Raw genomic sequence first — 14,337 nt, 5'->3', positions numbered from 1 at the left:
AAAACATTTTAGAAATTATTTTGAATTGGTCAATAATTCATAACAACATTGGTTTTATTTCATTATAATTTTTTGAGAAATGATGTTTAAAAAAAAAATTCCCACTAAAGTTCTTGGGGAACCAAAAGGGTCCCACTCATAAAAGTGTCAAAAATAAGTCATAGATTTTTTAATTTTTTATTTTAAACACTTAAATCTGTAGATCGGGATTTATTTTGTTTTTGTTTTGTTTTACGCCCTTTTGTCAAAAATGGACACCCCTGTTCGAGAACCTTTCTTTCTCCTAATACACATTTCAACTTCGATAAAGCTCCGCCCTGCCCATTTAGCTCCGCCCACATGGACCTTATACATCTGCATATATTTGTTTACGTTTGTGCCGTTCGCTTTGTTCGGTTCCTCTGTTCTAACCAGCCAGAACCTGACAGCCAATCAGACGCTGTCTAACTGCGAGGTCCTTCCTGCCAACATTAAATATATTCCCATTGAACAAAACGTTCTGTTCATTCGGTACCAATAGAACGTAAGTCAGGACTAGGCTGCACTCCATGGGGGGGGGGTGTCGTTAGCTCCGCCCCCTCCTTGTGTTCAGCCAATCAGCTCGTCCTCCTGTTTCCTGTCATCTTTGTGCTGAGTCATGGTTCTGATCGCTCTTTTAGAAGAAATAAACGCATTTACTTTGATGTTTTCTCCTGTTTTTATTGACCAGCACGTTTCAGATGTTCATCCAAACGGTCAAAGGTCAGTGAAATTGTTTTTCTTTTTTTTTTTATTATTTGTGTCCGCTTGAATGAAGAATCCTGCGTCCAAATGTCACACATCATAAACTGTCGGCTCGGTTGACCTTTGGATGAAAGCGGCCAGGAAGAAGTGTGAACTTTGCACCTTTTTTTCACCCCCTGTCAATGCTGTCATTGGTCGAAGGTGTCAGACAGGAAGTGCTTCCTGATTGGTCGGAGCCTCTCGAGAAGAAGTCCGACCGCTGACCTCCGAAGAAGTAAAACGATGCGGCCCATGCTAGAGCTGATGCCGGCGTGGGGGGCGGAGCTTGTGGATAAGGACTGTTAAAAAAAAAAAAATTAGCGTTGTCATGGCAACAGAGTGAACGCTGCAAAGATACAAGTGTAAAAAGAAGTTGAGCACTTTGAATTATGATACAACCGATTGTCTCCATGTGAGGCCCCGCCCATCGGAGCTTTGGGGGCGTCGCCCTGGATACGCACGACCCCAATGATCGATGGCGTCGATGGCTAGCTGCTGAATTAGCATGCGCTGAGTTAATAAAGCCGCCGCGCTCGCTGGTCCGGCGGGACGCCTCACGCCTGAGGACTCAGAGCTTGGTTGCCATGGTAACCTGGGCAATATGGACCATTCAAACTCTCATATTTTTTGTGTTATGGAGGAAAACTTCTTATTATTCTTTAAACCCCAACAGGCCACGCCTCCTCTCAGTTGGGCTGTGATGTCATAACTGCGGAACACCCCCAAGGGGAGGTCAAAGGTTGCGAGACAATCATACAGTTATAAGGCTGTTGCCATGACTACGATGCTCCGGTCATTTTTCTGATGTGTTTTTGTTTATTCTTTATTGAGTGTACCTAATAAAATACAAAGTTGAAAGTATTACTGTTGAAAACAGAACGAATATGTATGTATCATATTGTTTTATCCATCCATTTTCTGCCTCTCGTCCCTATTATTATATTATATTGAATGTGTAATTTTAAAGAGGAAAATTAAAAACTTTAGCTCTTTTAGTGTCCAGTTGCTAAGCAGATGAAGATATATTTACATTAGTCCATTTCAATAATGTATTATTTTATTATATATATATATATATATATATATATATATATATATATATATATATATATATATATATATATATATATATATATATATATGTATATATATATATATATATATATATATATATACGTATATAAATACTTTCACTTTAAAATCAGTGCCTCTATCATATCCAAATAAAACATATTTGTTTTTACCTACTTGAACTGTTGCTATTTATTAAAAAAGTGATTTCAAACCATAAGAGGCTTAATTGTTTGCTTTAAAAAAAACAAAAACTTTGGTCAAACAGGGAACAAAAATCTAATAATTGATAAATTTTATGGATGAATGTTCTCAAAAAGCTTTTATATTGGAAATATTTTATAGTTTATTTTAATAGGCGCGTTTTTTTCAGTCACGTGGTGCAACTGATGATGAGTTCAGGTGCTTGCTAGTATAGGAAAACTTGCAGTGTTTCTTTTGACTTCTCTTATTGGCTAATTGAGTGTCTGATACACATCCAGATACATATCCTAGTAATATATATATATATATATATATATATATATATATATATATATATATATATATATATATATATATATATATATATGTATATATATATACATATATATATATATATATATATATATATATATATATATATACATATATATATATATATATATATATATATATATATATATATATATATATATATATATATATATATATATATATATATATATATATATATACAGGGGCGCCGCTAGGGATTTTGGGCCCCATGAAAATTACAGGGCCCCCAACACAGCGGCAACATTATAATTTCATCATCATTAGGGGCCTCTCTGGGCCCCCCTCCATCATGGGCCCCGAGAATCCGTCTCCTTTACCCCCCCCCCCCCCCCTTTTCGGCTCCCCTGTATATATATATATATACCGTAATTTCCGGACTATAAGCCGCACCTGACTATAAGCCGCACCAGCTAAATTTAGGGGAAAATACAGATTGCTCCACATATAAGCCGCACCCGACTATAAGCCGCAGGGTTTTGATATGTAATTACCGTAGTATATAGGGGTTCCTGCTACCACGGAGGGGATTGTCGGGACAGAGATGACTGTTTGGGAACGCAAAGCGTCCCATTTATTAACAATAAATCTTTCAATCATTCAATCAAACTTTCACATCTTTGACATGGCGAACAGCATTCGTGCAGAGTACAAATAATACAACGGTGCAAAGTAATACAAAGTGCTCGCCTGTACGTTATCAAAATAACCAGCCTACCGGTATATGAAAAGTCAGTCTTTAATCATTGTGTCATCGTCTTCCTCCTGCGTACTAAAACCACCGAAATCCTCTTCGTCTGTGTCGGAGAAGAACAGGTCGTAAATAAGCCGCACCCTTGTATAAGCCGCAGGGACCAGAACGAGGGGAAAAAGTAGCGGCTTATAGTCCGGAAATTACGGTATACATATACATATATATATATACATATATGTCAGTGGTGTGCCGTCAGGGCCAGCAAGGCCTTCTCTGCTGGCCTAACATAACCAGAAATCATGATCATAATTAAAGATAAAATTATTTTTTTATTTACTTTCCCAAAATATATAAAAGTATTCATATTCTCTTCATGTCCTATTATGCTCCTTCCAGTGCTGTTGTTTTTAGTTTATAGAGTTTTTATCCAATCAGAATTCAGCTTGCTTATGTTGCCATGCTGTACCAAATCTGCCTGGAGCCTTCAGAATCAACAATGCGGGCGTCTGTGCACTGTAAGTGAACGGGGACATACAGTTGATAGACAGTTGCGATAGCCAATCAGATCACAAGTTGTTGACAGTAGCCTATATAAGTAGCCTGACGTTAACAAGACTGTGATTGGATACTCACTTGTCACTCCAAAGTGAGTATCCAATTACAAGTTGCAACTTAGCAGGAAACAGGAAGTGTTGACCCACAAAGAAGGAGAACAAAACATTGATTCGGTGGCAGATATATATTGTGATGTTATGAGCTGGGTAACATAAGAACTCCATTACCCAGCATGCCACAGTAGTGAAGCGCATGCGCAGTAGCCCCATTTAGGTTGTTGAATGTAGCCATGCAGCTGGATGTTACTGACGAGCACGCTGTAGAGTAAACTTTAAGAACTCAGCCAAGACACCTCGTCTGCAAGACAACACATGTATTTGCAAGGCCATTTTCAAGAAGGATATTTAAAGGGAAACTACATATTGTGAGACCATGTCGGCCAACCCCGGAAGCTCGAATGGGTGCTACAAAATGTGAGTTCAAATATTTTATTTCTTTATTTTTTCCCTTTTAATATGTTATTTTGCCATTTTAATTTTGACAGTACCACATAAGATATGTTTTAATTGCTGATTTATAGATGTTTAAATGCGCCAGAAAATAACCTGTTTTGTACACTGTTGACTTGATCCAACGCACAGTAGTGCGTGAATGTGTTCCTGTATAGTATTTCTCCAGCAATGGTCATGTGGTGACATAAATTCTGGTATTTTTAGAGGTAATCATTGAAGTCGGACATCACTGAAGGCCTAGGTGGGAAACGCACGGCCCGCCACTGATATATACTGTGTGTATATATATATATTGAAATGTGGATTTTACATTGAATTATGAAATAAAATAAAATCCAAAACATAGAAAAGCCCCTAAAATACTGAGTTCATTAAAGGAATTTAAGTTGTTTTGGATAAGCCCAATTATTTATATATATATATATATATATATATATATATATATATATATATATATATATATATATATATATATATATATATATATATATATATATATATATATATATGTATATATATATATATATATATATATATATATATATATATATATATATATATATATATATATATATATATATATATATATATATATATATATATATATATATATATATATACATAGTTGAGGTTTCTGTGGTTTATCAGTTTCTGTGGTTATACTATGCTCAATACCGGGGTAGAGCGGAATATACGTTAGGTCAGGAAAAAACACAGAGGCTATTTCATCCCTACAAGCCTGTTTCGCAGGTTTCCCTACTCTTCAGGGCAGAATAATCCCCTGAAGAGCAGGGAAATCTGCGAAACAGGCTTGTAGGGATGAAATAGCCTCTGTATTTTTTTCTGACCTAATGTGTGTGTATATATATATATATATATATATATATATATATATATATATATATATATATATATATATATATATATATATATATATATATATATATTTTTTTTTTTTTTTTTTTTTTTTTTTTTTAAATTGGGCTGATCCAAAACAACTCAAATTCCTTCATTGAAGTCGGCATTTTAGGGGCTTTTCTATATTTTGGATTTTATTTCATTAACAATTTAATTTATTGTAAAATCCACATTTCAATTGGATAATTTGGGTTTCACTTTATTTATTTAGTTAGCTTGCAACAACAACAAAAATATATATATATATATATTATTGTAAACAGGGACATCTCTATAGCTTTTTTTGTCAGCCAATCTCTTTTCTCTTACCAATATAAATGTACAGTATGTATTTCATGTCTAGTATACAAGTCCGTAAAATATTCTAATGATATGTTATATTTTGGCTATTATGGTTTTAAAATGTTAATATTGGCAAAATAACTATTCAAATGAGATATTTTGGTTTCCCCCTACATAAAACATCTTGTTTAGAGATTCTGCAACATCCGGATGATGCTTAATTTAAAAAGTACAAGTCGAATAATGCTTGGTTTCAGAATAAAATACTTATAGTCTTTTCGGGGCATTCAATCGATCGCAACTGGACTGTTTAGTTCGTCTTTGAAGACGTTTCTCCTCTCGTCCATGTAGGCTTCATCACATCTGGTCAGACTAGACGAGAATACAATGAAAACATCCTCATTTCTAGATATACAAATCTTAAGTATTTTAGTCTTATCAAGTAAAATTGAATAATAAAAATGTAATAGATAATTTCACTACTTTTTTGTATTTTCTGTCCTAAAATCTAGTCTTTTTCCCTCATAGTTTGCCAGCTCTTATTTTGTAGTCAACTATGTGTCGCTGCCGCCCTCTGCTGGACTACCGGCGCTATTGCAGGTGTGACGACACGGAAGTTTTGACAGGAGAGTTCATTGACAGAACGAAAAGTGGCAGCGTGTGTGCGCACGTTCCACACCCGACAAAAACAACTTTTTTTTTGTTCATATTATAAAGCGAAATAACGCGGTTGCGTGTCTAAAAGAATATTAGTGGGTTTTAAGTGTGTCACACGTCATGGTGTCTGGTTACGCACATGCGCGCGCACACACTGTATTGATGATGGCTGAGGGCTGTTTGGCGATCAATCAAGTTGTGAGCTGACCTTCCTCCATCATCATCATCATCATCATCATCATGGTGGTTCCTGAAGAAGAGCTGAGTCAGTCAGAATGTTTGAGTCCATGATGGAGGTCTTGTGGGCAGCGGGTGGGGGGGTGAGGAAGAGGAAGAGAGGAGGGGGAGGAGGATGATGAAGAGGATGGGAAGCGTCCGTCAGACTCTTACTGGTTTCTCTGGTGCGGTCGCATCACACTGGCTCGGCGTCTTCAAAGGTAGGTCCCCGCCTCTCTGCTCGCGCCAAAGGTCAAAGGTCAAAAGGTGAGACGCCCTCTCCTCGCTCCTTCGGCAGGAAGCCATGACGGGCAGCCCGGAGAACATCCCGCTGGGGGAGTGCGCGCTGTCGCAGTCCCGGGACCAGCTGACGCCGCCCAGCCGCACGGACAGCACCGTGCTGACTCTGTCCCGCAGCGACTCCCTCTGGACGGCCGAGACGCCGCCGGGCCGCTGCCAGGTCTTCTGGTTCCCCATCCACTTCATGTCCACGGGCGGCGGCCTGCTGGTGTGCGGCGTCATCATCAGCGGCTTCTACTTCGCCGGCCACAGCAGGAAGGTGAGCAACTTCCTGGGCCCCGCCCTGCTCTCCATCGGCCTGATGGTGCTGGTGGTGGGCGTGGTCCTCATCCCCATCACCAAGGAGAACCGGAGACGCTCCGGCGTGAAGAAGCCGCTGGCTTACTACCGACAGCCCGCCTTCGACATTTGACCGCCGCCTCGACGCCAAGGAGGACTAGCACGGTCTGTAGTCTGTTCCGGGGTCAAGCTGTGGCCACAGTTTTTGGAGTGGGTGGTGCAAGTGTAAGGAGAAGTGGAGCCAGCATCACGTGCTGCGCGCAGGACCCCGCCGTCGTGTTGCGTGAGGAATGTGAAATGTCAATAAATGCATGACATTTTACTGCAAACTTATTCCTAGTACCTTCCTGCTCTGTCACTGCTAAGAATATAAAGGCACATTTCCCCCACGCAGTCAAATCAATACGCTTATTTATGTAAATATTAAAATAATCATTGAATACATTTACATGTTGGTATATAAATAAATAAATAAATTAATTAATTAAAATTAAAATTAAAATTAAAATTAAAATTAAAATTAAAATTAAAATTAAAATTAAAATTAAAATTGAAATAAAAAATAAATAAATTAAATTACAAAAAATACAACAACAAAAAATAAATAAATAAATATATATCCATTCATTTTCTACCGCTTGTCCCTTTCGGAGTCGCAGGTGGTGCTGGAGCCTATCTCAGCTGCATTCGGGCGGAAGTCGGGGTACACCATGGACAAGTCGCCACCTCATCGCAGGGCCAACACAGATAGACAGACTATATATAATGTGTTTTTCAAAAACATGCATCAAATAAAATTTAAGTTTGATTGAAAAAGTACAAAAATATTTTCACATGAATAAATTACAACAGTTCATAAAGTGGGCGGAGCTTCCAAATAAAGCCATAATTAGTGAGCGGAGTTAGGAAATAGTCAAATCGAATACCCTTATTCATATGTTAATTAAGTGAATCATTGCATACATTAATTGTTAGTTTATACATTAATTAAGTGGATTATATTTTATAAACTAATCTAAATAATGACATTTGTATTCCAAAAACAAGCATCAAAATAAATTCCAGTTTGATTTAAAAAGGTATAAGAATCGTTTTACATCAATAAACTTTTTTTTTTTTTAAATCATAAAGTGGGCGGGGCTTAAAAATAAAGCCATAATTAGTGAACAGAGTTAGCAAACAGTTGTACTCGGATCAAATGCGCGTATTTAAGTGTTAATTAATTAATTATTTAAAACTTTTAAAAGTTAGTTATAAAGTAATTAAATTGTTGTTGTTTTTTAAACTCATTTAAATAATAAAAGGTATTTTCCAAAAACATGCATCAAATTGAATTCAAGTTTGATTAAAAAATTATAAAATAAAAAAAATAAAAAGTCGTTAAGTGGGTGGGGCTTCCAAATAAGACCATAACTAGTGAGCAGAGTTAGTAAATATTTGTACTGAGATCAAATAAATGTATTTATGTGTTAATTAATAATTGAAACTTTTATTTACAAAACTAATTAAATATAAACTATGTATATTGTTATGTATTATCAAATATATTCATTTTTTACTTATTAACTTAAATAATACAATTTAATTTCCAAAAACATGCATTCAATCAAAATCAAGTTGGATTCAAAAATAATAAAATAGCTTCACATGAATGAATTTAAAAATCCATCATGGACGGGGACTCCAAATAAAGCCATGATTAGTGAGCAGAGTTAATAAATAGTTGTACTCAAATCCAATATACGCTTATTTATGTGTTAATCAATTAATATATTTAAATGTTAGTTAATAAATCAATGAAATTATTTATTTAAACTGATTTCAAATAACATTTTAGTGCAAAAGTACTCAGTACTTAGTACAAAACATCCATCCATCCATCCATTTTCTACCGCTGGAGCCTATCACAGCTGCATTCGGGCGGAAGGCGGGGTACACCCTGGACAAGTCGCAAAACATGCATCAAATTAAATTTAAGTTTGATTAAAAAAGAATAAAAATCGTTACAAAACATGCATCAAATTAAATTTAAGTTTGATTAAAAAAGAATAAAAATCGTTACAAAACATGCATCAAATTAAATTTAAGTTTGATTAAAAAAGAATAAAAATCGTTTAAAAAAAAAAAATCATAAAGTGGGTGGGGCTTCCAAATAAAGCCATAATGATGCCTAAGTAAAACAATAGCATAAAATGTTAACTTTGCTAACGTGATGTCACTTCCTGTCTCTACTCTTCTTCTGCGCTGCGAAAAGAAAAGCCCGGGAAAAAGTCGATTCTTTGATGAACTTTCGTGGGACGTCAAGTTGTGTGTGTGTGTCCCCAAAGACTTGTCCTACGCCAGGAGGGTTCCACTTCCGGTTCTTGCGTGCATGAGTGAGTACGTTTATAACGCTCGTTGTTCTACACTGCACTAAATAAATACATGTTATTAAAACGATCAATAAATCTGATATTATTTACACTAGTTGACTTTTATGACGGCAGAGCGTGTGCCTCACAATACGAAGGTCATGGGTTTGATCTAGGGATGTCCGATAATGGCTTTTTGCCGATATCCGATATTCCGATATTGTCCAACTCTTTAATTACCGATACCGATATCAACCGATACCGATATATACAGTTGTGGAATTAACACATTATTATGCCTAATTTGGACAACCAGGTATGGTGAAGATAAAGTCCTTTTTTTTTTTAAATCAATAAAATAAAATAAGGTAAATAAATTAAAAACATTTTCTTGAATAAAAAAGAAAGTAAAACAATATAAAAACAGTTACATAGAAACTAGTAATTAATGAAAATGAGTAAAATTAACTGTTAAAGGTTAGTACTATTAGTGGACCAGCAGCACGCACAATCATGTGTGCTTACGGACTGTATCCCTTGCAGACTGTATTGATATATATTGATATATAATGTAGGAACCAGAATATTAATAACAGAAAGACACAACCATGTTGTGTGAATGAGTGTGAATGAGTTTAAATAGAGGAGGGAGTTTTTTTGGGTTGGTTCACTAATTATAAGTGTATCTTGTGTTTTTAATGTTGATTTAATTTTTTTAAAAAACAAACAAAAAAAAAAAAAACGATACCGATAATAAAAAAAACCAGATACCGATCATTTCCAATATCACATTTTAAAGCATTCATTGGCCGATAATATCGGACATCTCTAGATCGGTGCCCTTGCTAGGGGTCTTTCTGGTTTGCGTCACCCTCCCCGTCTCTGGTTACCTACTTCCGGAACACACCTTGTTTGTCTGGTGGGCGCGGCCCTGCTGCCGGTGGGCGTGGCCAGGCTGCAGGTGAGCGGCGCCGAGCATCCCCCGTTACTCCGGCGCAGGTGTTCCAGCATGGACGCGGTCAGGGTCTTCCTGGGCAAGTGCGCGCCCCTCTTCTTCGCCGGCCTGGCCTGTGACGTCATCGGGCTAGTCATCCTCCTGGTTGGCGTGTTCGGTGACGTGCGCGCGGACGGCCGCTTCTACGGCGACTTCCTGATCTTCAGCGGCGCGCTCGTCATCTTCGTCAGCCTGGCCTTCTGGGTCATGTGGTACGCGGGCAACGTCAGGCCCGCCGCCGAGCCGCGGAGGAAGCGCAGCGGCCTGGCGCGCCTGGTCAGGAAGATCTCGGAGAGGATCACGCGCGACATGGCCGCCGCGGCGTGCGTCAAGCGCGCGGACGACGACGGCGTCGACGCCGGGGTCGCGACCCCCACCGCCCCCCACCAGGCCGGCAAAGTCACGTGGGGCAAGTCCACGGCCTACGACAATGCCGCTTATGAAGATTATAAGCGTTATGACGGCTATGACCACGAGGACCGCAAGGAGGAAGAACGGCTGTGACGTCATGTAAATCAACATTTCATCTCCGCGTCACGTGACCACTTCCTGTTTCAAATGGTCGTCATTTATCAACACGTGTCCTAATTTTTCACGCCAAGGACTAAGTTAAAGATGATATATATTGTGTCAAACATTTCTACTACTAATGTTTATTTTAATAAATATTCCTCGTCAGCGAACAAGTTTTCTGAAGGGAAGACGAAACTAAACATGTCTGAAATTTTGGTTCTGTAGTTTTAGTCATGTTTGCGCTTTGCTTCCGCGTCACGTGACACCGACTTTACCGGTTTGACTGTTGACTCGACAAACACAATGTTTACACTGCACACACACTTGGGCGCTGTCGCACACTTTGTTACACTGCTGTACAAAGTAACACTTTTACACATCAACACAATACTGTCACACAGACTGCTATACAACACAACACTGTAACACACTTTTACACATCAACACAATGCTGTCACACACCCTGCAATACAACATAACACTGTAACACACTTTTACACATCAACACAATGCTGTCACACACCCTGCAATACAACACAACACTAACACACTTTTACACATCAACACAATGCTGTTACACACACTGCTATACAACATAACACTAACACACTTTTACACATCAACACAATACTGTCACACACTGCTATACAACATAACACTGTAACACACTTACACATCAACACAATGCTGTCACACACGCTGCTATACAACATAACACTGTAACACACTTTTACACATCAACACAATGCTGTCACACACACTGCTATACAACATAACACTGTAACACACTTTTACACATCAACACAATACTGTCACACACACTGCTATACAACATAACACTGTAACACACTTTTATACATCAACACAATACTGTGACACACACTGCTATACAACATAACACTAACACACTTTTACACATCAACACAATACTGTCACACACTGCTATACAACATAACACTGTAACACACTTTTACACATCAACACAATGCTGTCACACACACTGCTATACAACACAACACTGTAACACACTTTTACACATCAACACAATGCTGTCACACACACTGCTATACACCATAACACTGTAACACACTTTTACACATCAACACAATGCTGTCACACACACTGCTATACAACATAACACTGTAACACACTTTTACACATCAACACAATACTGTCACGCACACTGCTATACAACATAACACTGTAACACACTTTTACACATCAACACAATACTGTCACACACACTGCTATACAACATAACACTAACACACTTTTACACATCAACACAATACTGTCACACACACTGCTATACAGCATAACACTGTAACACACTTTTACACATCAACACAATACTGTCACACACGCTGCTATACAACATAACACTGTAACACACTTTTACACATCAACACAATGCTATCACACACGCTGCTATACAACATAACACTGTAACACACTTTTACACATCAACACAATACTGTCACACACGCTGCTGTACAACATAACACTGTAACACACTTTTACCCATCAACACAATGCTGTCACACACACTGCTATACAACATAACACTGTAACACACTTTTACACATCAACACAATGCTGTCACACACACCGCTATACAACATAACACTGTAACACACTTTTACACATAAACACAATACTGTCACACACACTGCTATACAACATAACACTGTAACACACTTTTACACATCAACACAATGCTGTCACACACGCTGCTATACAACATAACACTGTAACACACTTTTACACATCAACACAATGCTGTCCCACACACTGCTATACAACATAACACTGTAACAGACTTTTACACATCAACACAATACTGTCACACACTGCTATACAACATAACACTGTAACACACTTTTACACATCAACACAATACTGTCACACACACTGCTATACAACATAACACTAACACACTTTTACACATCAACACAATACTGTCACACACTGCTATACAACATAACACTGTAACACACTTTTACACATCAACACAATGCTGTCACACACACTGCTATACAACACAACACTGTAACACACTTTTACACATCAACACAATGCTGTCACACACACTGCTATACACCATAACACTGTAACACACTTTTACACATCAACACAATGCTGTCACACACACTGCTATACAACATTACACTGTAACACACTTTTACACATCAACACAATGCTGTCACACATGCTGCTATACAACATAACACTGTAACACACTTTTACACATCAACACAATGCTGTCACACACACTGCTATACAACATAACACTGTAACACACTTTTACACATCAACACAATGCTGTCACACACACTGCTATACAACACAACACTGTAACACACTTTTACACATCAACACAATGATGTCACACACACTGCTATACAACATACACTGTAACACACTTTTACACATCAACACAATACTGTCACACACGCTGCTATACAACATAACACTGTAACACACTTTTACACATCAACACAATGCTGTCACACACACTGCTATACAACATAACACTGTAACACACTTTTACACATCAACAAAATACTGTCACACACACTGCTATACAACATAACACTGTAACACACTTTTACACATCAACACAATACTGTCACACACACTGCTATACAACATAACACTGTAACACACTTTTACACATCAACACAATGCTGTCACACACACTGCTATACAACATAACACTGTAACACACTTTTACACATCAACACAATACTGTCACACACGTGGCTATACAACACAACACTGTCCCGCCATCAGTGTGTGAATGTGTGTGTGAATGGGTGAATGTGGAAATAGTGTCAAAGCGCTTTGAGTACCTTGAAGGTAGAAAAGCGCCATACAAGTATAACCCATTTATCATTTATCTATTTAACACACTTTTACACATCAACACCATGAATTGAATTTACCATGAATTGATTAACGTGGACCAACAAGCCATACAAGTTGAAAAACTTATTTGGGTGTTACCATTTAGTGGTCAATTGTACGGAATATGTACTGTACTGTGCAACCTACTAATAAAAGTTTCAACCAATCAATCAATGGAATGACTCACAACAACACTAAGACACAAAAAAACACAATAACTCACAGATTAACAGACAGAATGACACACAACCACTGCTAAGACACAAAAAAACACAATAACTTACATAATAACACAGACGGAATGACACACAACAACACTAAGACACAAAAAAACACAATAACTTGCATAATAACACAGACGGAATGACACACAACGACAACACTAAGACACAAAAACACAGACAATAACAGAGATGGAATGACACACAACAAGACAAGACACAAAAACACACAATATCACACACGGAATGACACACAACAATGCTAAGACACAATAACACAGACTAAGACACACCGAATGACAAAAAATAACATTTAAACACAATAACACACAAAAACACACTGAATGACACAAAATAACACAGGAATGACACACAATAACAAACAATGACACAATAACACACATGGAAAGACACACAATAACACACACAATAACAGACAAAATGACACACAACCACACTAAGACATAAAAAACACAATAACACACACAATAACACTGAGACACAAAAACAAACACAATAACACACACGATAACAGACGAAATGACACACAACACAAAGACACAAAAACACA

At 37.6% G+C, this 14,337-nt stretch overlaps 1 protein-coding gene across 1 annotated transcript; it reads left to right on the top strand.

Moving 5' to 3' along the window:
• The first annotated feature begins 6,397 nt into the window (after positions 1-6,397).
• Positions 6,398-7,297, top strand: LOC133652023 (phosphoinositide-interacting protein-like). The gene is made up of 2 exons (XM_062050330.1): positions 6,398-6,422; positions 6,500-7,297. The coding sequence occupies exon 2, from the start codon at positions 6,506-6,508 to the stop codon at positions 6,911-6,913; it is 408 nt and encodes a 135-aa protein (XP_061906314.1). The 5' UTR covers positions 6,398-6,422; positions 6,500-6,505; the 3' UTR covers positions 6,914-7,297.
• Positions 7,298-14,337: the final 7,040 nt, after the last annotated feature.

The sequence above is a fragment of the Entelurus aequoreus genome, linkage group LG06, assembly GCF_033978785.1.
Source record: "Entelurus aequoreus isolate RoL-2023_Sb linkage group LG06, RoL_Eaeq_v1.1, whole genome shotgun sequence".
Classification (NCBI taxonomy): domain Eukaryota; kingdom Metazoa; phylum Chordata; class Actinopteri; order Syngnathiformes; family Syngnathidae; genus Entelurus; species Entelurus aequoreus.
Note: the sequence above shows the minus strand (reverse complement) of the source record. Positions and strands in the feature narration are given on the sequence as shown.